This window comes from Sphaeramia orbicularis, chromosome 11 (genome assembly GCF_902148855.1).
Source record: "Sphaeramia orbicularis chromosome 11, fSphaOr1.1, whole genome shotgun sequence".
Lineage (NCBI taxonomy): Eukaryota > Metazoa > Chordata > Actinopteri > Kurtiformes > Apogonidae > Sphaeramia > Sphaeramia orbicularis.
Window position 1 is genome coordinate 29,491,948 of NC_043967.1, and position 26,387 is coordinate 29,518,334.

At 39.1% G+C, this 26,387-nt stretch overlaps 1 protein-coding gene across 3 annotated transcripts; it reads right to left on the reverse strand.

The window, feature by feature from the left end:
• Positions 1 to 60: 60 nt before the first annotated feature.
• On the reverse strand, positions 61 to 25,019 carry cpsf1 (cleavage and polyadenylation specific factor 1). 3 transcript variants are annotated; one of them, XM_030146789.1, is made up of 38 exons: positions 24,879 to 25,019; positions 24,291 to 24,456; positions 24,163 to 24,190; positions 23,938 to 24,071; positions 23,770 to 23,850; positions 23,481 to 23,632; positions 22,489 to 22,635; positions 22,224 to 22,363; positions 22,010 to 22,120; positions 21,779 to 21,872; positions 21,610 to 21,697; positions 21,384 to 21,527; positions 21,194 to 21,245; positions 21,046 to 21,119; positions 20,886 to 20,960; positions 20,014 to 20,094; positions 19,657 to 19,743; positions 18,946 to 19,125; positions 17,735 to 17,876; positions 17,441 to 17,619; positions 16,053 to 16,192; positions 15,780 to 15,960; positions 15,495 to 15,701; positions 15,307 to 15,396; positions 12,827 to 12,973; positions 12,575 to 12,727; positions 10,345 to 10,461; positions 9,981 to 10,071; positions 9,806 to 9,890; positions 7,849 to 7,990; positions 7,607 to 7,759; positions 7,342 to 7,518; positions 6,018 to 6,084; positions 5,882 to 5,929; positions 5,645 to 5,800; positions 4,003 to 4,132; positions 1,505 to 1,643; positions 61 to 259 (listed from the first exon to the last, which is right to left on the reverse strand). In XM_030146789.1, exons 2-38 carry the CDS (start codon positions 24,432 to 24,434, stop codon positions 212 to 214), a joined length of 4,404 nt encoding a protein of 1,467 aa, XP_030002649.1. In that variant the 5' UTR covers positions 24,435 to 24,456; positions 24,879 to 25,019; the 3' UTR covers positions 61 to 211. The 3 variants fall into 3 exon arrangements, with proteins under 3 accessions (XP_030002649.1, XP_030002650.1, XP_030002651.1); XM_030146790.1 differs by having other exon boundaries at positions 24,291 to 24,461; XM_030146791.1 differs by lacking the exons at positions 61 to 259; positions 1,505 to 1,643; positions 4,003 to 4,132 and adding an exon at positions 4,747 to 4,891 and having other exon boundaries at positions 5,602 to 5,800.
• Positions 25,020 to 26,387: the final 1,368 nt, after the last annotated feature.

Below are 26,387 nucleotides of genomic sequence, written 5' to 3' on the forward strand. Positions count from 1 at the left end.
TCAATGGGAACAAATGAAAACACACAGAACACTTTCATTACTTTTACTGATTTTTTTTTTATTTCTGTTTTTATACAAAATATTCTAAGAAAAGATGACTTTTGTTTCTAACATGTACGAAAAGCTATTCAAGCTCCACAAAAGGACGTAACAAAACCCACCCTTCTGTATAAACCGGTCTCCAGGGGACGAAGACGAGGGAATGTGACGCTCAGAAATGAGCCGTTACTCTGTCGATGTCCAGAAGGTCATCGAGGATCTGAAGAGGAAAGAACTACAGTTATGCAACCACTTCTCATTCGACATGAAATTGATCTCAATAAACCATCAACTCCCAAAATGCATCTGGAGGCAATGTGTTTTTAGTGACTGGAAGACATCAGCTGTGGAATGTATCAACCACAGCAGAAGAAAGTGTCTTATTACCCCGCCCCCAGAAGGGGAGGCAAGGGGTGGTGTTATTGGTTCGGTTTGTTTCTTTGTTAACACTTTAGCAGCAAAACTAATGGTTGAATTCATACCAAACTGGGTTTATACATTCCCAGTGACCCAGAATAGATGTAATTACATTTTGGGAAAAGTAGGTCAAAGTTCACTTTTTAATGAATTAAAAAAAAAAAAAAAATCCTATTATAATGAGCAGAATTTCATATCACTATAAAAATGTCAATTTTAACTCAATTTACTTAAAACATTGCAGATATAGAGATTAATTTTAGACATCAATATCACACAAAATATCTAAAATATCTTGTTCTTGAAATTTAAAAAAAAAAAAAATCCCCTTTACTTAGAATGGGCGAAATTTCAAATGTCTATCGAAACATTAATTTTGTTTCATTTTACTTTCAAACTTGGCACATACATAATTTTTGTATTTAACAAATATTGAATATGGATGAAAGAGTGGACTGATATTAAAATAAGCCTGAGTACGTGTGAGGTGTGGGGTTTGTTGTGCCTGGCACCACTTGTTTATCAGGTATTTTACTTCAGATAATAAAATATACACCACATGAAGACTGTTGTGGATGGAAATACACCAGTTTCACGAAAGGAAATGAAATTAAACACCAAATCTGTATAATTACAAGATCCTGATCTCACAAAAACTAGTAAATCCCAGATAATAATATGAGACTGGACAGAAAAGGTGTTTTTGATTGTATTTAATGTTTCTTCTATTCTGCAATATTGATAATGGGAGAATCAAATGCATTTATATATATTTATATATCTTCCATGTCATTTGACCCAACTCAGTGTCTTCACTGAACTGTGGGACTACACTGGACAAATAGGACACACCTCTTATTTTATTGATTAAGGACTTCCCTTACAACTATACAGTATTTTTGTGGAATCACCAGATCCAGATCTCATTACTTACATGATGAGTAGGCCTTATATTTGTTTTCTTTGGTAAATTCATGTACCTGTAATCTGTACATACTAGAAAGATAAATCAGTTGCTCCATCCAAATAAGGAGAAGGGTGAACTTACGATGTCTTGCGTTGTACCGATCTTCTTGGCCAGTTCGCTGCGCTCCATCATACTGAGGTACAGATATTTGTTGAGGAGTTCTCCGTCCAGAATGTTCCGCACGGCGTTCTGCAGGCTGCGTCTGTCACTGTGCAACATCCTGGATCCGAAACGCGAAAGAGTTAATGACATGTACAAGTGCAACCCCCCACTAAACGGAAAACTGAACAAGAAAATGGCCACTTCACTCACTGACACAGAGCAACGAGTCATATTCAGGTAAAAAGTCAAATGATCCGTCACAAAACCAGGACAAAGACTACGTTCAGACAGCAGGTCTTAACACAATATTTGGATTTTTTGGTGAAATCAGATTTTTTTGTGTGCTCGTTCATATTACACAGGATTTCTGCAGGTATCCGCAAATCTAATTTAATGCTTTTTAATGTCACTTAAACCAAATTTGATGCCCATGTCCAACTGCAGATACAGTTTTATATGTAGAGGGTCTGCACGTGACATCACCGCTAGCAGAAGTCACCGCGGTTATGCCCACTGAGTGGCAGAGAGAGGGAGATGAGTGTCAGGGTTGGCTTTAATACTGTCTAAACTGAAGAACAACATATAATAAAAAATGGGGAAGAGCTGTTGTGCGACTGACTGTATGAACAGGTTTGAAAAGCAGTCGTAGCAATCATTTTACAGACACCGAAAGACAAAGAAAAGAGACGTAGATGGATCCACAAATCCAGGAAACCAAACCTAGATCTGTGGATCCTGTTTGGTGTCAGGTAATATTAATTTAAGCTGTATTTTTGGATAAAATAATACCTTAAATTACGTATTGTTTTGGCTAAAGTTACTTCTTAGTAAAGCTCTTGGTTTCATGACCAGATCTTTCATGGTTTTTGTCTTCATTTTGTGATTCTGAACCTACATGATTAGTAAACCAACTTAAACTGAGGCTAACCTAGTTTTTCAAATACGGGGGAATTAGAGAATAAAGCTACGACGGAGTATTAGGGCCACATGAGAAAATAAAAACACCTGTCACTACGAGTATAAAGTCATAAAATATCGATATAAAACCCATAATTTTATGATAATAAAGTGGAATACAAAAAGAATCACAATGTCATGAGAATAAAGTCTTAGTTAAAAAAAAAAAAAAACCTCATAAAAATGTCATTCATTTATGAGATTAAAGTCGTCCTATTCCGACAATAAAACCATAATATTACAAGAATAATGTCGTAATTTAAAAACAGGTGGAAAAGATATCATAACTTACCAGAATAAAGTCGTACCCTGCTCGTATAAAGCAGTAGTATGTGTGTTGTATAAAGTACTTGATCTGAACTAGACTCAGTAAATCTCCTCAGTCCCAGTAGATCCTGCATATATTCACTGGGGTCAGTACACGGTCTACTGGAAATGCACTGTGGTTCAGCTGGTTCTGGGCCCTAGTTTTGGACCCTGGTTGTCAGTGATGATGAAACCATGTATATTTGTTTCAGGTAAAAATAGTGATGATCCCCTACACCCTGGATGTCAGGATACTCCATTTCTGTCCACATGTCAGTGTTGGACCACTTGTTCTTTGGTAGCTCGTACAGATCCATGTTCAGTCCAATTGTCCTTCATTTAATTTCATATTTCACATTTTCCCGGTCTCGCTGTGTTTACTGCTGTACTCCGCCATGTTGAGCAGGTTGGTTTTTGCCACTCAGTCTAACTTGGAGGGGCGTGGCCTCGGGGGGAAGTGACGTATGTGCATACCCTCTATAGTTTTATGACGGTTTACCATTGACAGGCTTTAACCAGGTTCTGAATAGTTCCTCCTTCAATCACTTCTGCTGAAACTTGCATTTTCCCATTTTTTCGTCATTTGCTAATATTCCCTCCACTCTTTCGCCACGGCATGAGCACGCTCACAGCATGCTGCATTCCAAGCATTCGTGTATCGGCCATAAACAATAGCCAATTAAAGGGTTCCGCTTGTCAATCATCACACTATACTTTCGATCAAAATTATTCAATGTTTATATAATCAAAATAAATCCTGAATAACAATGCTTTTTTCCCCATCAAGAGTATTTAACTTTTTAATGCCTCTGGACATTGAATTTAAAGCTTTTTAATGCCATTTAAGGCCTTAATTTTCACAAAATCAATTAAATTACTTAATTCTTTTTAATGACCCGCAGAAACCCTGTTACACATTAAATGCGACTTGTATCAATTTTGAGTGTGACCTGAATGCGACCCTGAAGTAACCCTGTTAGGAAAAAAACACCTGAATTCAATGTGTCCCAATACTTTTGTCCTTATATTGTGTATTAATTTTGCCACAAATTGGAGGAAAGCAAGGAAAATAACTGTTCTTATTCGAACTGTAACCGATAAGAATACAGATCAGTAACAACACCACCCATCCCTACAAACGATCCTGCGTCACATGACTTATTAAAGGACGGAAACTTCAGTGGGATGAAGTGTGGGTGAATGCAGCTGCGGACCTGAAGGCCTTTGGGTTCAGTCCGGCGTGATGAGGCAGCATGGTGGTCAGCGCGTTCTGCAACATGAGCAGGCGGCGGTACGTCTTCTCCTGCATGGGGAGGAGGAGGCCCATCCCCCCGTCCAGCGTGGCTGTGGAGCACAAACACAGATTCACAGGATGAGGTGATGAAACGTGGCTCACAGTTTGTACCTTTAATCCATATGTTTCTGAGAATATGAGACACATTTTATTAGTTTGACCTTTATTGGCAAATACATCGCATTTACGCAAAGAGTCAATTTGTGTGTCTGCCAGACACAAAAATTCCAGTTTTTGCCAAGAGTGTTTCTCCTTCAGAATACTAATGTGGAGTTTCTTTAGGTCACGCATCTCTACTGTGGCTGGTTTGCAGGGTTCGTACAGGTTTGTACAAGTTAAATGTAAGAGTTTTTGAGACCTTTTGAAGACTAATTAGGACAGAATTTAATAAAAATTTCACTGGCAAAAATTCATGACTCCTATAATTTAGTAAAATTTATTTATTTATTCCAGTGCCTTGATTCCCATCGTTCCGAAGTTAGTGATAATTGGTTCCTAATTTCAATATAAATTATCGGGTTGGAACAGGTGGAACTGAGTCAACTAACGTTACTTTCTGTTGGACATTTTCCAGACACATTTAAACACAATACAGCGAACAAGCTTATAGCAACATAACTTAAGACCTACCATATTAAATGTAATACCTTTTAAAGACTTTTTAAAGGTATTAAATGCAGATTTGTAAATTCAAGACTTAAGACCCCACAGGAACCCTGTGTTTGAGTCCAACACACAGATCTGAGCAGAAATAGACAAGAGAAACACTCCTAAAAGCTGAACAGTACCGGTTATCTGCCTTTATTGTACACTCACAGTCAATGAAAACTTTGAGACCATATTTTTCGACATAATTTTTATTTTGAAACCCTAAACTGGAATTTTTTCATATGAATCATTTGTTTAGAATATTGGCATATAGAAACAAAAATCTAAAGTTTCAAGAATAATTTCAAAACAAAAAACTTAACAAAAGAAAATAGCACCTGGAAAACACAAAGTCACGACAGTCAGTACCAGGTATGGCCTCCGTTTGCTTGTCGCTTTCTCTCGCCCTGGATGTGGTCTATGGTCAACAGAGCCTGTGGTGTTGTGGTGTTCAACCAGGTTTCTGATTGTGGGTTGGGAACAGCCCATACATAGGCCTGGCTATATGACTGTAGCTCAAACCGGCCTCCACCATACCCAGTGCCTGGAGACGACGTTCACATGATAGACATGGCATGATGCCGTTCACTGGACTAACAATGGTGGCCTTTTTTGGGCCTTTATATAGGCCTTCAAAACCAATCCTCAAATTGTGCAGATACCCACTGAGCATTGCTCAATGTGAATTTGGTCCACTTTTGCAAAGAGACCAACCCATGCGCAATGAACCGTGACAACATGACAACTCATCATTATCTCAACTACCCGAGCACTAAGTCATTAATAAATCCACAATGAATGATTACAACCCCCCTACAAGTAGAAATATGCAGACATTTCTACCTCAAAGTTCCTATTGACTGTTAGTATAAAATGCAAAGATTCAGAATGTGAGTGTGTTTTCTGCCTCCTACCGAACCACGTGATGTGCTTGTTGTCCCAGGTCAGAGACTTTTTGCTGGCCGTGTCCAGAGCTCCTCTGCAGGGCATCCTCCAGAAAGTATTAATGTGAGCGCCAACGTTAAAGTCCGCCCGCCTGAGGAGACGCATTCCTCCAAAGCTCTCTTTAGCTGCAACGCACGACACACGCCGTGTTACATAATGTGTCTGACACTGTGAATTATATCCTGCAGTGCGTTTGTGTGACCTACCTTCAGGTAAATACATATATACGTAGAGGTTTTTGTCCCGATCCGAGACTACAAAAGAGAAGAAAAAGTCAATAAAAACAGAAGCGTGATAAGCTGAATTTGGCGTTTGTCCATGAGGCGGTGTTGAAAACATTACCCAGGAAGCCCAGCTGGTTGTTATCCACCATGAACTCGATGCCGTACACCTCAAGGGGCTTCGCGTCCTGTTCCCAAAACAAAGAGAAAAGAAAAATGAGGACGGCTCAAGGGCCTGGACCGTCTGCAGCTGCCTCCTCCACTCTGTTCAAGATGAACCCAGATGAACCAGAACCCCACGGAGGACGCCATCGGTACCAGGATGAATGTTAGTCAACCCCCCTGTGGAGCTCACAGGTTACATAATATATCGAACACACGCTGGAGTCTGAGTGTTTGTCATGAAAACAAAGGCTACATATTCAGCTTCAGTCAATTCTGACTTTTTTTTTTTTTCAAATGTTAAACTCAACTCTAGACCTTTGTGAATGCAGTTTAACTCACATCATGTCTGAGATTGGACTGTGGGGGCGGTCTACGTCATGGTATGAATTCCCCATGTGATTTATTCAATCATTACATTAAACTGGATTCAACTGCAGTTTTAAAGCCAGAGTCAATCAACTTTAATTACATATTTAATTTTTAAATTCATCTTTTTAGTTGTTGATATTGGTTTTGTTTTATTTAGTTTTACCAGTGCATGAGTAGTTCCTGTTTTACATTTATTTTTGGGAATTGAATGGTTGGAGTTTTTATTCTATCTTTATTTTAATGGTTAAGATGTTATGAAGAACTTACAGATGTATAGAAAAACTTTTTATTAAATGCCCAATATTGTGCAGAATTACTTTAAACTTATTAACCAATCATGCATTGACATTGGAGGAAAATGTATTTATTTTTAAATCATAGTTTTCATCATTTTTATTTTGGCTAAATTATTTCCTCCTGCTAGTGTTACTTTCAGCCTTGCTTTGGGTTCAATAACAACCTTGTTTAGAAGTGTGTACTACTACTTCATCTTGCATACTTATTACCTCCGCCAAGGACGTTATGTTTTTGCCAGCGTTGGTTTGTTGGTTTGTCTGTCTGTCTGTGTGCAAGATAACTCAAAAAGTTATGGACAGATGTGGATGAAAATCTCAGGAAATGTTGATACTGGTACAAGGAACAAATGGTTCAATTTTGGTGGTGATCGGGAGGGGGGCACGGGGGGACCCACTGATCTGCCTTGGTGGAGGTCTGGGCTCTGCGAGTGCTTCTAGTACTTATCATCTTTATTTAATAGAATTTGATTGGGTGTTTAATATGTTTTTCTCTATTGTGACAAAACATTTATTTCTGCTTTACTACATGTCACTATTGGCTCTCATTCTTTTAACTCACTACTGAGTTCGAAATGCTCTTAATATGGTCATTTCTCATCTCCGTGGTGACCTCACCCTGCTGACGAGGGACAGCGTCTTGCTCTCCTCCTGGTATCGCAGCAGTGAGATGCTCTTCATCAGGTCGGCGGCCAGGATGAAGTTCTTGATGCTGTACATCTGGTGGATGTAGAGCTGAGTGTCGATGAAGGCCATCCCCGTCAGGTCGTTGTCCTTCAACACCCACAGGAAGATCTGAGGGATGAAGAACAGTGTGTTAGAGCTGATAAAGCTCCAGCAGGGGGATGGAGGGGAACAGGAAGCGACTGGGACTGTGTGAGACCTTCTGTCCAATGGCAGACACCAGGTATCCGTTACAGTGACACAGAGCTGTCACCGGGCCCTTCTGCTCCTTCTCGTACAGGACTTTGAACTTGTTCTTGGTGAGGGGCTGGCCCGGCTCCGGGACCACTTCAATCACGTCCAGGATCAGAATCTGAACACAGGACGGCAGCAGTAGATATGAGCACGCTCAGAGGTTTTATAACATGTCATTTTGATTAGATGTGGGATGCTGTGACTCACCCGGCCCCTGCAGGTCACCTCCTCGCCCTGCATTAGACACGTCCCTGCGGCGATGTAGCCTTTCAGTCCTGACACAGTCTCCTGACTCCTCAGGGCCACCGTCTTCATGCAGGTCACGTGTTCCCACTCCTCCAGGTCAATCCTTTATGGACATGGGTTACACACAACGGCTTTCAGACAAGTGTGTTCTGAGAGACCATTAGTCAGATAAAATGAACTCACCACCCCTTTTATTTTCATACGAATAAGGCCAAGATGGAAACAAGTTCAAACACTTTGATAACACTTCCTTTTTTCTCCTCTCCTTTTTTTTCTCTGATATTTTGTACCTATGTTTAAGTGTAAGTTACATCTCAAAAACTCTGTTACATTTGTCCAGGAGGATAGGTGGCTTTGTTTTGTGATTTTTTTTGTTTTGTATGTATTTTGTATATGTTCTGTATAAAAACAATTCCAATTGTTTAGACATTTTTCTGCACTACTGCTGTACAAATTTGTATAAAAAATAACTATGAAAAAAACAAAAAATAACTATTTATTTAATAACACTTCTAAGAAAAATCTACATTAAAGGACAGAAGTACACTTTAGAAGTATGCTTCTCATTGTCTATCTTTGTTAATCACCTTTTTCTCCATGATAACACCATATATTACTTCCTACATTGCAATATTGTCTAAATAACATCATATGGTGTCCAGCGTATGGTAACACAGTCCAATGCTGCTTTTATAGACCAATCAACCTTGGTCAGAACATAATGGGACCGTTTCAGGAAGCAGAAGACCTCTTGAAATACAGACAATGAATATTCACACCTGTAAATGCAATGCCCTTCACAAGCATAATTACACAGATGCTGCTATTGAAGATATGGCTATTAATTCAGTGTTTTGAAAGTGCTTTTTATATGAAAAGGAGCTCATATTTATACTAGACAGCTTGTACTGACTTGGTGAAGTGTGTATATCTGTCATTGACAGATGAATCATAATTAAATCATGAGGTCAGTGAATGTTCACACCTGGAGGAAGCAGAGGGTCAATGGAGCTACATGATGACACTTCACTATGGCAACATGTCGATGCACTGGAGGTTGGATGTATACGTGGACCATATATGCATTTGTGTTATCTACCAATTAGCAACTGCAAAGAAAGCCTGTGTGTGTTGGGGGAAAGTTATTCAGCGCTGACCATTTCAATAATGGGTGGAGTGGATGGAGAGAGAAATGTTCATCAGAAGTCTTGACCTTATATGTGCAAATGTTGTGACTTAACTAGTTATAGACGTAACTAATTAAGAAGTAGTTAAAATTGGTTGAAGAAATCCACTTGATTTTTGCCAAAATGAATATAAAGATAGCTTTGCAGCACCTGGAGGGTTCAAATTCAAACTTTTTGAACTATTAGGGTCCAAATACACATAAATGAACCAAAGACTAATAAAAGTGGGTTTAGCAAAATCTGACCCCTTTAAGACAGAGCTGATTATTTACTAATCATATGTTGTCCACCCTCTGCAGCTCCATTTAGACAACACTGCACTTCAGGAGGTAACATAATGTCTTCATAATGTTGAGGGAAAAGGTGCTTAACACAGGAACACAGACAGGGCATTCTAAAAGGCTTTGTCCTTTAGAGAAAATGGAGATGTTGCGAAACGTTTGACCTGCAGTGTGTATCTGTTATGTCAAATGCACTCAGTAGTGGTAGTTCATGATAAATGACCAGAGACTGGGAAAAATGACCTGACATTTGTAACTGCCCTACAGTGAAATGAACCAAAGCTGCCAAGTGAGACGGAACTAATTTTCCGCAACTTTCCAGTTAAAGCCGAGCCCTCAGCTGCAGAGAAAATGAGAAAAGTGACCCGCTACAGGCTTCATTCATGACTGCCTGTTATCTTTTAAAACTACTGATTTTGGTGGGTTTTTTTCCCCCCAAAAGACATGTACCGTGTGTTAGGAATGGCCTCCCAGCTGACCGGAGAGATGAGCTGTATGGAAAACTTCTCCTGCTGAGGATTTATGTAACGCTCGTCTGCAGAAAAAAACCCAAAAAGGAACTGTTACGACCACAGTGACAATGAAAACATACTGGTGTGTGTGAGTGTGTGTGCTAGCGTTTGACCTCGTTCTATGGTTTCATATTCCTTCTCCTCTCCTGTCATTCTTGGGATGCGAGTGCAGGGCTCTTTCACACTCGTACACACAGCATACACCTGAGAGGCAAAAAAAAAAAGTTCACATCAAAGACTAATCCCTTCAAAGTCACCCTCATTGATTTTTTTTTCTCTTGCAGTCAGAAAACTTTAAGGCCAGAGGGCTTTCATCTCAAACTTTTCCAGCACGCCCGATCGATGTGCTTTGATTTTGCATCGTGTTATGCAAGCGGAGGTGTGTGTGAGTGGGCTTCGGCTGGAATTTGTGTCACGTACGTCGCCACAAAATGGGCTGAAGACTGAGTGAGTGAGTGAGCAAAAAGGGAGACTTGCCTTGGATTCGACGTGGTAGGAAACGTAGTGGACGGTGCATCTCAGTGGAATTTTCCTCACAGGCCAGGGGGCGTCGTAGGACAGGTATGTGGGCAGGACGCTGATCCTCAGCTCCCCCTGTGGGAAAAACACGAAAACAAACACAAAACTGGTCAAGAAGCTGGAAATTAAATCAAAGGAAGTCTAACATTCTATTGGAAGCGAGTCTCCAAATGTATTGATGTTAAACTGAAGGATTAAGAGTCTTCATGGGTTTTGTTTAAAATTCTCCTCCTTCTTAAGCTAAATGGAGCTTTAAAAGCTTCTTGGATTTGCAGAAAATAAACTGACATAAGCTGATATCAGGCCTGGTGGATCTCATGGGACAGCAGTACTGGCTGCTGTTTGTTGTTATATTCTATGTTTATAGTTATAGTCTATTCTATTTTTTGGTATTTTTTCTACTATGCTCATTTTGCACTGTGAGGCCTTAGAGTCTTGTAGTTTCAGTTTTCTGTTTGTGATGTACATATGGCAAAAACTGACAATAAAGTTGATTTTGACTTTGATATGATAATCTTATACAATGTTAACTACCAACAGCCCCTAACATAAATCAAATAAGCGCAACCTATAACCCACACAGCAGTAAAATGCAGAATACACATTAATGTAACACACTATTCTCTACGTTTGGACCTCTCATCCATAATATTTAACAGTGTTAAGGTCATTTAAAGGTTTTTTAATGTCTCCCCAAAGTGAAAACATTTTACTCCTTTTAACTTGGTTTGTGTGCATCTGTGTGGACGTCACACCGCTATTTCAACAAGCTCATGTATAAATGTAGTGTGCTGAAACAACAGTGGAGGACAAAGACGCAGAATGTTTCTTTAACCCTAGAAATTACAACTTAATCTTAACTTTAAAACTTAACCAAAAAATTAATCTGCCTTTGTTACTTCATCCAAAACATCTGCAGTAAAGTCTGATTGCTTGTAGGTTTTTTTGTGTTGTGTGTAAGGAGATATTTTATAAAACAAAAGTCACGTGGATGCAATTTTTCACATTTGTGTGCAGACTGAAACCCTTCAGATGAGGCGGTTCAGTCTCTGTCCAACTTCTGACAGACACGTACACTACTTCAGAATGCAGGACTCCCTTCCTCTATTTCCATTCTTGCTCCTGCCTCTGACAGATCTGAATAATAAACATGATTAAAGGGGAAACAGGAAGCAGTCCAGTTTGACAAACATATCGATTGCTGTGGGGGCGTTTCCTTGCCAATCTGCAGTGTAGGTACAATGATACAAAGAGGGAAGTCCTTGGAAAACCTTATTAACATTAACATTTAGGCATTTTGGGTCTTTTGTTTTTAGAGAACTGATCAGAAAATAAGAGAAGAGTGTGACTTGGATAATGACACACAAGCTCTTAACAAATACTCTGTTAAGTATTCAGCAGAAAAACATACTATTATTACTGTTATTTTAAGAACATTCTGGTTTTTTTTGTTTAAGCAGGTGGTTTTGGTGTAGATGTGACTGTGGTGGCTGAAAGGGTTTATTTTACTAAACCATGTGAGTTTCTGATTTCCTTTATAAGACAATATTTGCATGAATTTGTATCGGAAACAACTGCATTCACTCCATTCATGGAAAACACAGCAGCATTCATACAGGTTTCTATAAGTTAAATTTAAGACTTTTTAAGATTACTTAGAAGAGAATTTAATGCCCATTTCACAGCCGTTCCCTTCCACTTGTGTCAGCCAGGTGGAGAATGATCTTTTCTCCAACCAGGCATTATTAAATTTGCACTTCCCTGTGTTTACTTTATGCTTGCGAGCCGTGCCTTAAAGTTCGCCCCGTCAGCTTTCTCAGGCGACTAATGGCTTCTCACTGGGGGCTGCAAAGTGAGCGATAATTGGTTCAAAATTTCAAAATAAACTGTCTGGTTGGAACAGGTGGAACTGAGTCAACTAACGTTACTTTCCATGTAGCTTGGACATTTCCCAGACACATTTAAACACAATACAGTGAACAAATGTATGGCAACATAACTTAAGACCTACCATATCAAATGTACTACCTTTTTAAGACTTTTTTTAAGGTATTAAATGCAGATTTGTAAATTGAAGACTTTTAAGACCAGGTGGGAACCCTGCTTTAAAGCATACAGATTTTCCTGCTAAAACTACCAGCTTTTTATGATCCACACCTGATTTGCCCAGTATCACAAGGACATGTACCTGTTTGTTGAAGTAGAGGAAACCTTTGGGGCAGTTGACGTTATGGAAAGCAGAGAAAGACTCAATGGGGCCATCGATGGTCATGGGGTGAAGTCTCATCGCGCCGCGAGATGTAACCAGCATCCAATGAGGAGACGGACCGCAGATAAAAACCTGCAACAGGAAAGAAATGTGGGTGTTTAATGTGTGATCACGGAGTGTAGAGTGGGACTGAAGAAAGGAGTGTGAAGTTGTAAAATAAGCGTGACTTACTCCTGAGTATCCTGAGATGTCCTCAAAGTATCTGAACCTGGCGATGCGGCTCTTCACGGCTGAGCTCTCCTCAGTGACGCCGCTCTCAGTCTTCTTCTCTTTCTTGAGCTTTGATTTTTTCTCTCTGAAGTTAATGTTGTGGGGCACCTGTACAGAGGAAGTGCAAACACTACTGTCAGTTTTATTCCAAGCCCTCAGGGTTTCTGCAGGTTTGAAGATGGTACGTGTAGAGAGGTCATATTTTCCTAAACCCACTTTTTTTAGTCTTTGGTACATTTATTTGTGCATTTGGGGACCCAAATAGTTCAAAAAGTTTGAATTTGAATCCTCCAGGTGCTGCAGAGCTATCTTTATATTCATTTTGGCAAAAATTGCGTGGATTTCTATAACCCGTTTCCATTCTTTCTTAATTTGTTACGTCTGTAACTAGTTACATCACAACATTTGCATATATAAGGTCAAGACTTCCGACGAAGTTTTCTCAGAGTATGGAGAAACAGGACAGAGCAGCACAGTCAACAACCTGTAGGGGGTGGGGCGTGATGGGCTCATTTGCATTTAAAGGAACAGAGCTTTCTAGTGTCATTACTCAGAAATAGGGTTGAAGATGGACCTTTGGAGTTGAATTAATGAAGAATTCAGACCCAAGCATAGCATTAACAGTTTATGTAGACCACAGGGAAATATTTTAAAATGCATAATTCCATTTTAAAAAGCGAAATATGACCCCTTTAAAGACCATTAGGAATTGAAGTTCTGGCTGTTAGTGCAGGGTGGACTCTGTAAGGTTACAACTGGAGTTTTTTCTCAAACACGGTGGAGGTTCAGGCTTCAGTCAAGCTCTAAACACACATTTCTTGAGCCAGTTCTTTTATTCCTAAACATATATTTAATCACCCAAACCTGGTTGCCCCTGGTAATGCTATGCAACACTTGCAGCAATACACGCATTCCGTACATCCATGTAACCAGGAGAAGGTCAGCTAAAGGCTGAATAAACAACAATGTTCAGAAAACAAACACCAACCCAAGCAACAAGCGCATAAATGAGCAAATATCTAAAACAAGCTAATGGTCATGTTAGCGTATGTCATGATTCAATTCAATAAAACAGACCAATGTGACAAACCTTGCACTGCTAAGCTAACACTAAGCAGATCCAACAGTACAAGGATAATTTCTCTTCTGCTAAAACTCACTGAACGAGACAAAGAAAAGCAAAAATAAAGGCCATACTATAGCAAAATGCTAACAAATTTTGTCTTAACTTTGCACTTTTCTGACCATGACTTGGTTTTGTATGAATGATCCTTTTGCTATCAGCTAGTTGTATTGTTTTGTGTTACATTACAATGACTCAAAATTGAAAAAAATGGCCCAGGATTTAACAGGTTAAAATAATGAAATGAAATAAAATCAATCTACTCAATTTTTAAGACATCTTATAAACGGATTCAGAACATTTTAAGATATTTTAGAGCTGCCCAGTTTATTTGCCTTAGATAAAGTAAATGAAGGGCCACACATTCAACTACTAAACTGAAACATGAAACAAGAGTCCTGATAGAAATGACAAACTGTTTCACAACAGTTTATATACCTGCTCTGATAACCTGAGTCCTCTCTGATACAAAAAATTAAATTTTTACAGACATATGCGTGAGTGTGAAGTTACAATGACAGGGTTACTTACAGCAAAAATTAATTTAAATGTAGTATCAACCATTAAATGAGCCTACATTCTGTCAATTGCCTGAAATGCCTCACTGCACATGTCACTGAAGAAACATATTGCATTATGTCAAAAATATGAACACTTTAAAAAAAAAAAAAGGCATCAGACTTTGTTTGATGAGCTTGTTTGACATCCTGTAGCTAACTTTCTCAGATGATCGACTGCTTGGTAGAAATATTCTGCCTGTCAATTAAGTTGGAAGGCAATTTCAGAGCTGTTTCTTATTCCTGCCCTGTCATGTTTGCAGTTTAGTTAACATGCTTTGTTGAAAAATGTCTCTTGATGTTGCTGTATTCCTAAACACCGCTGTACTATCTTGGCATATTAAACATCCCGTCTTTGAACTGACACTTGCGACTAAATAATTAGGGGTCTATGCACGTCAAAAACTGTTCATTCAGAACCTTTTTGGAGCACTGATAATAACTCTGATCCTGTCAAAAAAACATAACATGATTGACATGTCATTGAGGTGAGAAAGAGTCAACCTGAGGCCTATTTCATTCTAATCTAAATGTAACAGCACGTCTAATGGAATTAGGTTAAATAGTAGATCTGACATATTGCAGTCATTCACTTTGAGATTTAGTAATACTTAGGTGATTTTTTTCAGTGTTCTAGGATCAGATGGAGATGCTCCACAGGCCAGTTCAGTCCAATCTCTGTCCATATATGATTTGAGGTATAAAATTCAGATTATTGGATTTTATGACTCTAAAGACTTGCCAAAGCTCTTTGTTCTTACCTTTTTGAAGCGCACTTTCAAGTTGTTTTGTGGCTGCTGTTGATCATATGGGAATGCTTCATAGATCAGAAGCTCCTGTTCCACATGGACCTAGGACACAAGACGAGATTCTGTCAAATCCTGTTTTTACTTTAGGTAAAGTACAAATTCATCTGGTCCCTTATCTCAGCATAGAAGTAAGACCTCACCAGTAAATATGGTCTGCTGTGGTTGTTGCCGAGTGAAACCAGCGCCACCTCTTTGACCAGAGGGATCTCTCCCTGGCGAGTCACTTCCTCCTTTTTGCCCTCCCCCTGTGTCGCTGATTGGCCAGAGGAGCTGTCGACCAGTACTCTCTGACCAACAGGGAAGTTTTTCACCAGGAACACCAGCCTCCAGTCTGGGAGCTGGTATATCTGTACACACAAACATATATATAAGTATTTTTCCTGACCACTGCTGGATTATACAATCGCGTCACACTGCTTTCATACCTCCATTACACCATTTTCCCTGACGATCATGCACCAGTGGGTGGGCTCTGCTTTATTTGAGCTCCCCTCGCTTCCAGGAGGTGCAGGCGCCACAGAGTTGCGGTTCATCTCCTCCTTTGGGGGTGGTGCAGAGGCGTTGGAGTCTCCGTACAGCATCTCCTCCTCATCATCCACCGCGTTACTGGACACACACACATTTACCACTAGTCTGTTACAAAAACTCAAGTGTGGAAGCTGGATGTTTCTTGTAACATATAGGGGGGACAGACTCACCTGAGGTCTTGAATGATGGTTTCGGTTTCAGACTGACTCCTAATGATGGTGTCCTCCTTGACAGAGCAGCTCACTTTGTTTTCTGTGGTAAACATTCCACTTATGTCTCGGTACGCACACAGTGCAATCACACGAGGTTGCTGTGGAAAGAGAGGCAAGTTAGACTAAAAACTCTTTCCCTTTAATGTGACAAATGTATCAGGGTTACCTATTTAAGTATGAACTGAGTGACTTTTTAAGACTTTTCAATATCACAAAAGATCAAATAATACCAACACTGAAAAAGAAAAACAAACTAACAAACTATAGTACACAACAGCCCCTCTTCCACCAGATTCCCAGGAACTTTTATTACCATCTTGGTGGTTTGCGTTTCCACTGTACCTCAAAGTTCCTGGAGATGTATTCAAATCAGGTCTTGTCATTTTGCATTACTGACTTGAAATCCCATTGAATTTCTTTTGAGTGTTTACAGCAAATACATTTGACAAGGTCCAAACTCTTTTGAGCATATTTGCTGAATATGCTCTTTAGTGTACTCGGAAGGACAGAGAGATGAGTTGAATGCACTTGTAGGAGCAAGTTCAATATGCTCCTACAGTGTACAAACAAACCTCATCATCCGTCCACTTCTCATAGTTTTTCTTCTTTTGGTCCATTTTGCAAGTGATCAAAACACAAACACTTTGAAGCTTGTACAAATGAAATAAAAAGTTTGCAGACGCACACTGGTTTAAACAACTGTGGGTGAACATTAAGTGCCGAATCTAAGAAGTCCCATCCCCCTACTAGAAACTTTTTCAGAAAGTTTGAAGTTGAGGGAAAGGTTTTGACCCAGGTAATTTCGGTGGAAATGTGTAGAGCTTTTTAAAATTTCGGTGTAAAGTAAAACTTCCTGGTAAAGCCCCTATGATGAGAAAAGGGCTATTAATTTAAGATTGTGAGCCCAGTCATTTAAAGTGTAAATGCACAGCCTTTTTGCCTTCAACATGACAGACAGGTTTTGCCAGAGGACATACTTGCTGTAGAGAAATCAACTCTAGTATGCTCGCACAAAATCTACTGTCTGAAAAAGGTTCCTGTTTTTAACAATATTTATGCATTCACGTATAGTTTTCTGTGCACTTGAATGCACCATGAAGCTCTGTCCTTCTGACACTCGTCACTTGATACAGATATCTGAAGACAAAAGCTGCCCAATAGTAAATGGGACAAAAATGTGGTACAGATTAGGCATCATTTTTATTACATGGCTATTTTGGTACCTACCAGCGAAGGATTACAGCTTACAATGTATAATTACAAATAAATACAAATCATCAAGCAAGGAAAGAATTAATCGGATCATAAACCTGACATGTGAGTACTGATTAGTTAATTGTACTTACAGTGGAAATCTGTGGTTTCTGCAGAGCCAGCCGATGGGTCTTCCCCATATATGAGTCAGTTTTCAGGACAAACATGGTGACAAATCCCTCTGCAGTCATGATGACCACGTAAGGATCAGCCACAGAGCAATGCACTATGGGAGAACCCAGATCCACTGGGATAAAGTGGAGCTGCGTCACTGAAGGAAGGATTGAAAGCAAGGAGGTCAGTGAAACTCAGCATCACTTTTCTATATCTTTTTCTACAACAGTTTTAATACTTTGTGGTTTTCTTTTGTTCTTTTTAACTTTTACCTCCCTCCAGCAGCCGGATACCCATGGGTGAGACCTGGATGATGTATTTGTTGTCACCAATGTTTCCAGCAAACACAGTAGGCCCCTGAGTGGCAAAACCACTGGTGTCCAACTCCATGATCTCCTGATCAGTCTGAAGGATCTAGAAGACAGAAGGACACTCGTGATTAGATTTCTAACTAATGGATCAATCAGTGCCTTATTTTGGATCTAAGACAGAATTTATGGTACCTAAAAGTGTGTCAGCTTTCAACTTCAAGAACTAAATGAATCTGAGCTGCTAAATACATGTCAGTCTAATAAGAAAACTTGTATTATTATTCACACAATTTTTTTAAGCCTTCATAACATTAGATTTGACATCATTGCTTATAAACGTTTACAATCAGCTTGTAGCTTCATTAAGACAACTACCTCAAGGCTGACATCTTCAACTGTGAATGCATCACAGTGGGGACAGGACTGGTGTGTACGATTAATCGACTGGTTACAAGTGTTAGGTCTCAAAGTGGATGATACAACAATACCCTCCTTTTCTTTGACAGCGTTAAAAGTTATTTTTTATTGTTTCATTTTATTGACTTATATGTCACTGTGTCGTGCTACTCCCAACTAGCTATAACATACTGTTCTGAAACAGTTCAGCTGATTATAGCTGATACTGTATAATACATGGCTTTATGCTGTTACTGCCATTTACAGTAAACCAGATGATATACATTCATCTGTTGAATTCCTGCTTTCCTAATTGACACGTTGCATTAATTAGTCAAACTTCTTTTTAGGTATGTTATCACATCATTTCTCCATATCTTTAAGAAAAAACGGTTTCTTTTATATTGATAAAACATGCTTTCCTCTATATTGTAGGAGGGTATTTGTTAAGACAACCTCCTTGGTTACAGTTTCCAAATCTGACACCAACTGGACATTGTTTATGGCTCCATTACAATATCCCACATTGTGAGCTGCATGTAAAGGGAGGTATTCTCTCCCTCTATGTAACCTGTGACACATATTTTATTTATTTAAGAGCCATTTTCTGCTCTTTTACCCCATAGAGCCCCCAAGAGTGTAGTCAAATGTACTGATTGATTTTAAAAAGCTAGATTGTGACATCTTTCTTTTTTCAGTGCTTGACAGGAAAGATATAGAGGACAGCTTTAACCAATATTAAACCCATCCGGGTGTGTGTTCATGTGTAAATGTACCATGGTGGAATCCTCCCTGCTGAGAATGAGAAAACCATGTTTCTTTGAATCATCCTCTAGGGGAGGCTCAGTCTTCTGTTCATCCTCTTTCTCCTTCTCCTTCTCCTCCTTGTCCTTCTCTCCTTCCTCACCATCTTCGCCGGTCTCTGCACTGTCCTCTGACTCATCAGTTTTTGCAGCCTGGAAGGGAGACAAAATGATTTGCTACAACAAAAGGCGCTGCTAGAAATGAGTAACAACCATAAACCATGTAAAAAGATCGACGTCACAACACCTTTTCCTCTCACTGTGTAAAAATGAACCCAAAATCCATCAGTTGTGGGAGCTGCCATTTTCACTTTATCACACAATTTAGTCAGAGTCTGTACAGCAGATTGACTGAGTCGGGACCGCAATATGTCATTACAGCTGTCAACCATCCTTTTATACAACATCGAATCAGTTAATAAAGACAAACTCCACAACGCAAAGATGAGGTGAAGACAAATCTGTGTGATGAAATCTATCTAAAAAGTTAGAAATCATCCCTGGGAAAATAGGATATACACTTCAGAGTTTTTAGTCAGGCCTGAGTCCACTGAATAACACAGAGATGGTGGGATTTATGACTCCAGACAGTCTGACTTCAAATGCGAAATGTTTTCATGACATACCTCCTTATACATAGTCTGTTCTAATGAATTGAAATCCTGAAGCAAACATACACCATACCTTTTTGTCTTCACTTGAGATGACTGTCCACATGTCGTGGCAACCTGGCAACTCAAACGTGGTCACCACTTGGGGTCTGATGCTTCTCTAAGAACACAATGGAAGAAAAATCAAAGTGAGAAAGTAAGAATGGCACAAAGATCCCAGTGCTGTGGCTCACATAGATGTTTATAAATGTCAGCTTGTGTCTGGGGTGTTTACAGGCTACTCCGCAGATCTCTGAGGCAGCCCTGGTAAGACCCAGATGTTCACTATAGCACCACCTCTGGACCTGTGGCAGATGGCTCACGACCACAGGTGTTAGGACAGTGCATTCAGAAACATCATGCATAAACAAATTGAGTGAAGAGGAGATACCTGAAGCACAGACAGAGCACCGTTCTTGCCATAGCCAGAACACACAACGACTTCCAGGTCAGGCTCAGGGTTGGTCTGGAACTGTGGTTGAAGAAGAATAAAAGTCAGTGACTTAAAAAAAACAAAATACCACTAGGACTATAAAGGCAGTAGCAACATACAGAGAAAGTGTTTTAAATGTAGGGTTAATGGCAAGACAGTCTCGTAACAGGACTGTAATAAAATCTATGGCAATTCAATAACCTTTGGAAAGGATACATCAAATGTAAAGCCAGTTTTAGGCTCCAATATCCAAGCAAATGTGTAAATGTCTGCATTAAAATAGTGATGGAATTAAAAGATGTGCTGCTTCTGTTCTGTTTTGTCAAAATTAGACATTCAGGTGCATCTTGGGAAGGTTTATATTATTTCTCCCATTTTATTTTGTGTAAATAAATAGGCCTACAGTTGTTTTTGTTCCTTCATAGCAGCATTATTGTAATAAGATTTCATGTCCCATTTATTTCTACAGAAATCGGGGAAATTAAGACAAAAACCTAATGAAACTGTACCTAAATACTTACCTAAATACATATACTACAATTTTTCCCTGTACATGTTGACCATTTGGCTACAGTAAGCAATGGGTTTTGATTTTACAAGCAAAATCGCCTAAAGACCTACCATTCAAGGAAAAAATGTGGGCACATATTATATATTCTACAGTCCAACTAATAAATGTTCTTTTTTTCCAGCCCTCAGCAATTATCTGTATTCTCAAGGAGACAGAATTAGTAACTTATCTGTGTGATAAATACTAACAATATGATCAGTATAGAAACAAATACTGCTGATTGTGATGGTATTTTTTTGCCCAATCCAAATGCTTGTACCTCTTCGGACAAGAAGGCGGGTTCTCCCATGGAAGCCGTGGCACAGGGTCCGATGTTCAGAATGCTGTCACACACCTGGAAAAACCACAAGGGAAAATGTTCTACCACCTTTTACCGACAAGAGCTTTGACAAAATGCTAATAAGCCTTCAAGCGTTCACCTCAAAGGAGTAGGTGGCCAGCTGAGTGCCTGACTGGGCCTCACTTCCATACACTTCAATCTCATCCACCTCATCTGGGAAAACAAAAACAAGTTTAGTTAGATGCCAAAAATATTTACAGCCCATATGAAAATTAGTATAAACATACCAGTCCAGTTGGTGGAAGACTCTACTCGTTTCTTTTTGACTGGTGGTTCCTCCTGGAAATTATATGCAAATATGACATGTTTTTACATCAGAAAAAATTCCTTTAAGAGAAGATTGACTTTGAAACACTGACAACTAAAACACAAAAGACGTGAATTTCATGGGCTTGTATTTATGACAGGCTTTTGTACCTGCTTCTCTTTTTCTTTTTCTTCATCCTGCTTTTCTTTACCATCCTCCAGTCGTGTCTCCTGCAGTTTCTCAGTGTATTTTAGAAGCAGAGAGTTTCCGAGACGGGAACCAAGGAAAAGGTAGCCAGGCTCCATGGTCACCATCTGAGGAAGGAACAGATCATCGCTGTAGCCAAATACTGTAGATAAAAGAGAATCCTTGCTTCTGGTAAACAGCAGAACTTACACAGGTGGTGAGGACGCTGGCAGCAGCTTTGTCGAAGTGGAACGCCCGGACGCTTCTCATGCCGTCTGTTATGAGGGTCAACACGTAACTGCAAAAAGACAAAACAACATTCAGCCAACAAGAATCACTACCTGCCATCATGGCTCCTGTATGACTTCATTCAACTCACATTTCTCCTCCTTTTAAAGAGATGACCATCTTATCATAGGCGATGAAGTCTGAATGGGAACAGTCCAGTGTGAGCTTCACTTCATCCTGAACACCTGAGAAACCAAGAGAGAAGGTGACACATTTTATGAGCAAATATTTGTAATTTGTATCAACACCACATGCTTTTGTTTCATCTCTGCAAATCGCAATGGCCTAAGAAAACAGCACATTTTCAGGTAATAGCACTTACGCAGAGGGAATGCTGTGGTCCCAGTTGTCTGAGAGTTCAGAGAAACTCCATACGGTGGAACGCTCTGGTTCAAGTACAACAATGAATTTACAGCAAACACCACAACACCTCCTGAAAAATGACACACAAGTGAACCACAGCATAGTACCACAGTCAAACCAAGATGTGAATATGACTACAGTAATGAGTATTAGTGATAGTATACTGAGCTCACCGATCGGTTTGGGGACAGCCATGACTTGTGTGCAGTCAAAGGGCAGGTTACTGAGGGACCAGATAACCGGGTGGACTTTTTGCATGATGTTGAGGGAAATGGCAACGATGCTGCATGTGTCCTGACGCACAGCCACACGCCTGCCACAATGACAATGATGCAGAAACATACTGAATAAAACATTGCTGACTGATTAAAAAAAATTAAAAAAAGAAATCCATCTTTCCAGCAGTTACAATTGCTGAATATGGAGCTGGAGACTGACCCAGGCCATGTCTGATTGGGCTCAAACAGGATGAGTAACGTTGGCTCATAGTAGCCATGGAGGAACTTCATGTCGATGATGTTGAGCAGCTTCTCATCCAGCTCACGGACATCAATGATGTAACTGGGGAGGAAGCTGGACTTGGGTCTGCAGACAGGATACAGAACAGGGTCATTATGGTTAAAGAAATCTCCATTTCAGACTTTATTTAATTTACACACTGTCATAGAAAGTACACATTTTTACAGCTGAAAATAGCAGAAAATACAATTCTACATGATAAGCAAAAAAAAAATCCAAATGAAACTGAAATTTTTTTTTAATTAATTAAAACAGAGGTAAAATGTTTTCAGAAACTAAATAAAAATTCAGTGAACAATGTAAATCTAACTGACACCAGGTAGATTAGCAGGAACTCCATTTCCAGAAAAGGTGAAACATTTTCGAAGATGCAGCAAAAAAGTCAAATCTGTGATTTGTTCATTAATAACAATCTTAACCTTACCCTGACTGACCAACTTAATTAGCTTTTGTAAATATAAACACATTTACATATACCAATGACACAATCATCTGATAACTGGGGGAAAAGATACATACAGCATACCTATGATGATAAAACTGAAAATATCTAGTTCAATAATTGGTCTATCTTTAACGTTGACCGACTAAAACTTAGCAGAAATCATGAGCCAAACTGAAATAAAAAATAATGATAATAATAATAATAATAATAATAATAATAATACAGAAAATAAAAAGAATAAAAATAAAGCCTATTGAAAAATCCCAAACTCAAAACCAAACTGACACATAAAGAAGCAAAATGATACTAAAAATGCTTATTTTACTAATCCTGCATAGGGACTCACTGTCAATAGGTAAATGGTAACAGTTCTGGTGAGTTAAGGAGTGGAAAAATCTTCAAAATCGTGGCAAAATGGACACAAAAACAAGCCCTGAGTAACGTGTGTAATGGTCTGCAGACATACCCTTCTCCAACTCCACCTTCCTGTTCATCAGCTAATGTGTCCTTTCTGAATGGCAACACCACCAGCTTTGTGCCATAAATCAGCATGACAGCACAGCGGTTCTCTGGATCTACACGGACAATGGGGATGTGCACATTTTGCACAAAGCCATCCTAAATACAGAAAAATGAAAACATATCAAGCTAATCCGGATACAAAACGCTTATGTTTGTATATTAGAAAATGATAAATAAGTAAAAAACAGTGAAAGTGAACTGTGAGCTTTCAGTGTGTTTTTAACTGTACATACTCTGAGCTCTGGCTCTTCAAAGAAATGAAGAGAAAGTGTCTTGAGGTCATGTGTCCCAGGATCATACTCCACAACTGATAACTGATGAGCAAACCAACCAGCAAAAACAGAGTTAAAGCATTAAGCCAATGTGTCATGTTAAACAGCACTATGGTCAGAGTCAGTTACCTTGGCATCTTTGAAACTAAGCAGTAGTGCATCTCTGCTGGCTCCTACAAGCTGCACACTTGCCATGGACATGACATTGCCAAAGAGGGAGAAAGATGCCACTTGCTCCAGCTTCTCCTTACGAGCTTTAGCATCTAAATGATAAGAGAAAACACACATTGGTCAATTCATTACTGACTTCCCACTTGGAAAACATACACATATAAAGGAAGAGGGCTGACATACCTGAAGACTTGTCACTCTTCGATGTACTCTAAAATGACAGTAAATGAAATATTACACATATAGTGAGACAATAAGCCTGAAAGCTGACACATTTACACGACCTAGGCTCAAGGGAAATCTTTCTTTACCTCTACATCGTGAATAATCCTGTAGACAAAGAGCTGAGATGTTCCTGCGACCACCAAGTTCTTCTCCTTACTGGAAATGAAGTTGCAGTAGACAGAAAATTCCACTGCAGTGGGTGTGTGGGCTTGCCTGTGCACAGCATACATCCTGAAGGGTTGTCCTCTGTGCCTGTTTTGGGATAACGTTCATGTTAAGTCTTATTTAGATGCTTCCTTTTTGAGGTAGGGCAACAGGTTTAGCTCATCTCTACTGCCGCCCCCATAACTCCCATAACAGACAAAAAATTAAAATATGGCTAAAATCCACAACGTTCAAGGACTTCATCACACTGTGGAAGATGTTTTTTAATCTATCTACGTAGCAGGCTTTGCTTGTTACATACGTTAGACTTCAGAAAAGTTCAACAGAAAGCATGAAACCCATAAAACCTCACACATCCACCACTAACCTATGAACGTTACAGGGAACGTTAGCGGCATTAGCGTGTGCTAATGTTTTCAACTTGTAGCTAGCGTTTTAGCTAGCATTGCACAGCACCTGCGGTATTTTGCAACGTTTAGGAAAACTGTGAATTAAACTTATCAACATACCTATATCAAACACGTTATCAAATGTCGCAGCTTTATTGACCCTTCTCCAAAAAAATGATTACGAGTTCATATTTCGTGGTTTACTAATTTTAGCTAGCTAGCGGTTAGCTGTCGCTGTGATGTGTGGAGATGCCGCTCTTCTTCGTTTTCTCTATTTACGGCAGACACCATCCTATGATGTGTACTGCTGCCCCCTACCGTTTAACAACATGACAGCCGCTCTATTACACTGGTCCACGCGTTAAAAACCTCCAGAATAAAAGTATAAAAGTGACACTTTACCAAGTTTGAGTCACTGATAAAGAAACAAATATTCAAAAATGCTGGTTGGATTTAGTTTCCAGTATACAGTCTTGGGTCGAAATGAACACTGCCTGTACGTTACACATTACATTCACTTGTGACTTTTCAGGTTCTTTGTAGTGGAAAATTTACTTTGAAAACATCAGCTCATTTTGTCATGTTTTCCAATTCATCTTATTAAAGTCTGTAACATTTAGCATATTTAATCCTCTAAGGCAGATCATTTCTAAAAAAAAAAAAAAAAAAAAAAAAAAAAAAAAAAAAAAAAAATCTGAATAAATAATTGTAGCTCCAAATGTTCAAAATGCAAAGGAACACTGGTATTGTCGACAAACTGCATTGTTCTGGAGGGAAATCAGGGAAATAATTGAAAAAATGATTTCTAAACAAGTCATGTTAGACCCAAAGCTATTTCTGTTTGGCATATATCCAGAAAAACATAAATATACAACAAATGAACGGATTTTTATAGACTTCAGTCTACTTATTGCTAAAAAATGCATTTCATTATTTTGGAAAAGAACTCATAGACCAACTGCTGGTCAGTGGATACGGCAGATGCTTTCTACCCTTCCACTAGAAAAAATTTCCTATATTCTTAAGGGCAAACAGGAGTCATTTGAACGTGTTTGGAATCCTTTCATTGTGAATGCTAAGAATCTAAATTTATTGGAGGACAATGCAAACAATTGAAAAAGTTACCACTGTGGCTTCTAAAGGTGGATGCTCAGATTTCTGTATTTTGTATATATATTTTTTCTTTTTTTCTTGTAGACATAATAATGTTTGTGATTGTAGTCAACAGGTTGCATGGATCTGATATATGCACTGTTTGTTAAAATGATAAAAATTTGAATAATATTTTGGCAAAAAAAAAAAAAAAAAATTGTAGACCAGTTGTAAGAGACAAAACATGACGATAAATAAGATTTAATATTTACAAGTTTATTTGAATTGCCAGAGGTTTGTTGTGTGTTTGGAATTTGTGTTGCACAGTGGAACTGAAGTTTATTTGTGTGGACTTCATTATTACTTCATGCACCTGCACAGTGTGTGTCATGTGACCTCTCAGCAGTAAGGAAAGAGCTGAGCTTCTACATTGTCTTTCGACTGTATGACATGACATAAACTAACCTTGTTGTTTTGATACATTTTTTGAATCGGTTTACATTTCCTGTCATTCATGTCAGAATACAACTCATAAGT

Bases quoted from the DNA above. Each gene is read 5' to 3' on its own strand.
- cpsf1 (XM_030146789.1), bottom strand. From the start codon at position 24,434: ATGTATGCTGTGCACAGGCAAGCCCACACACCCACTGCAGTGGAATTT. The intron at 12,974-15,306 runs GTAAGAACAAAG...TCCTCTGTACAG, and splicing joins TGAAAGTGCGCTTCAAAAAG to GTGCCCCACAACATTAACTT. The intron at 10,072-10,344 runs GCAAGTCTCCCT...TTTGCCTCTCAG, and splicing joins CCTACCACGTCGAATCCAAG to GTGTATGCTGTGTGTACGAG.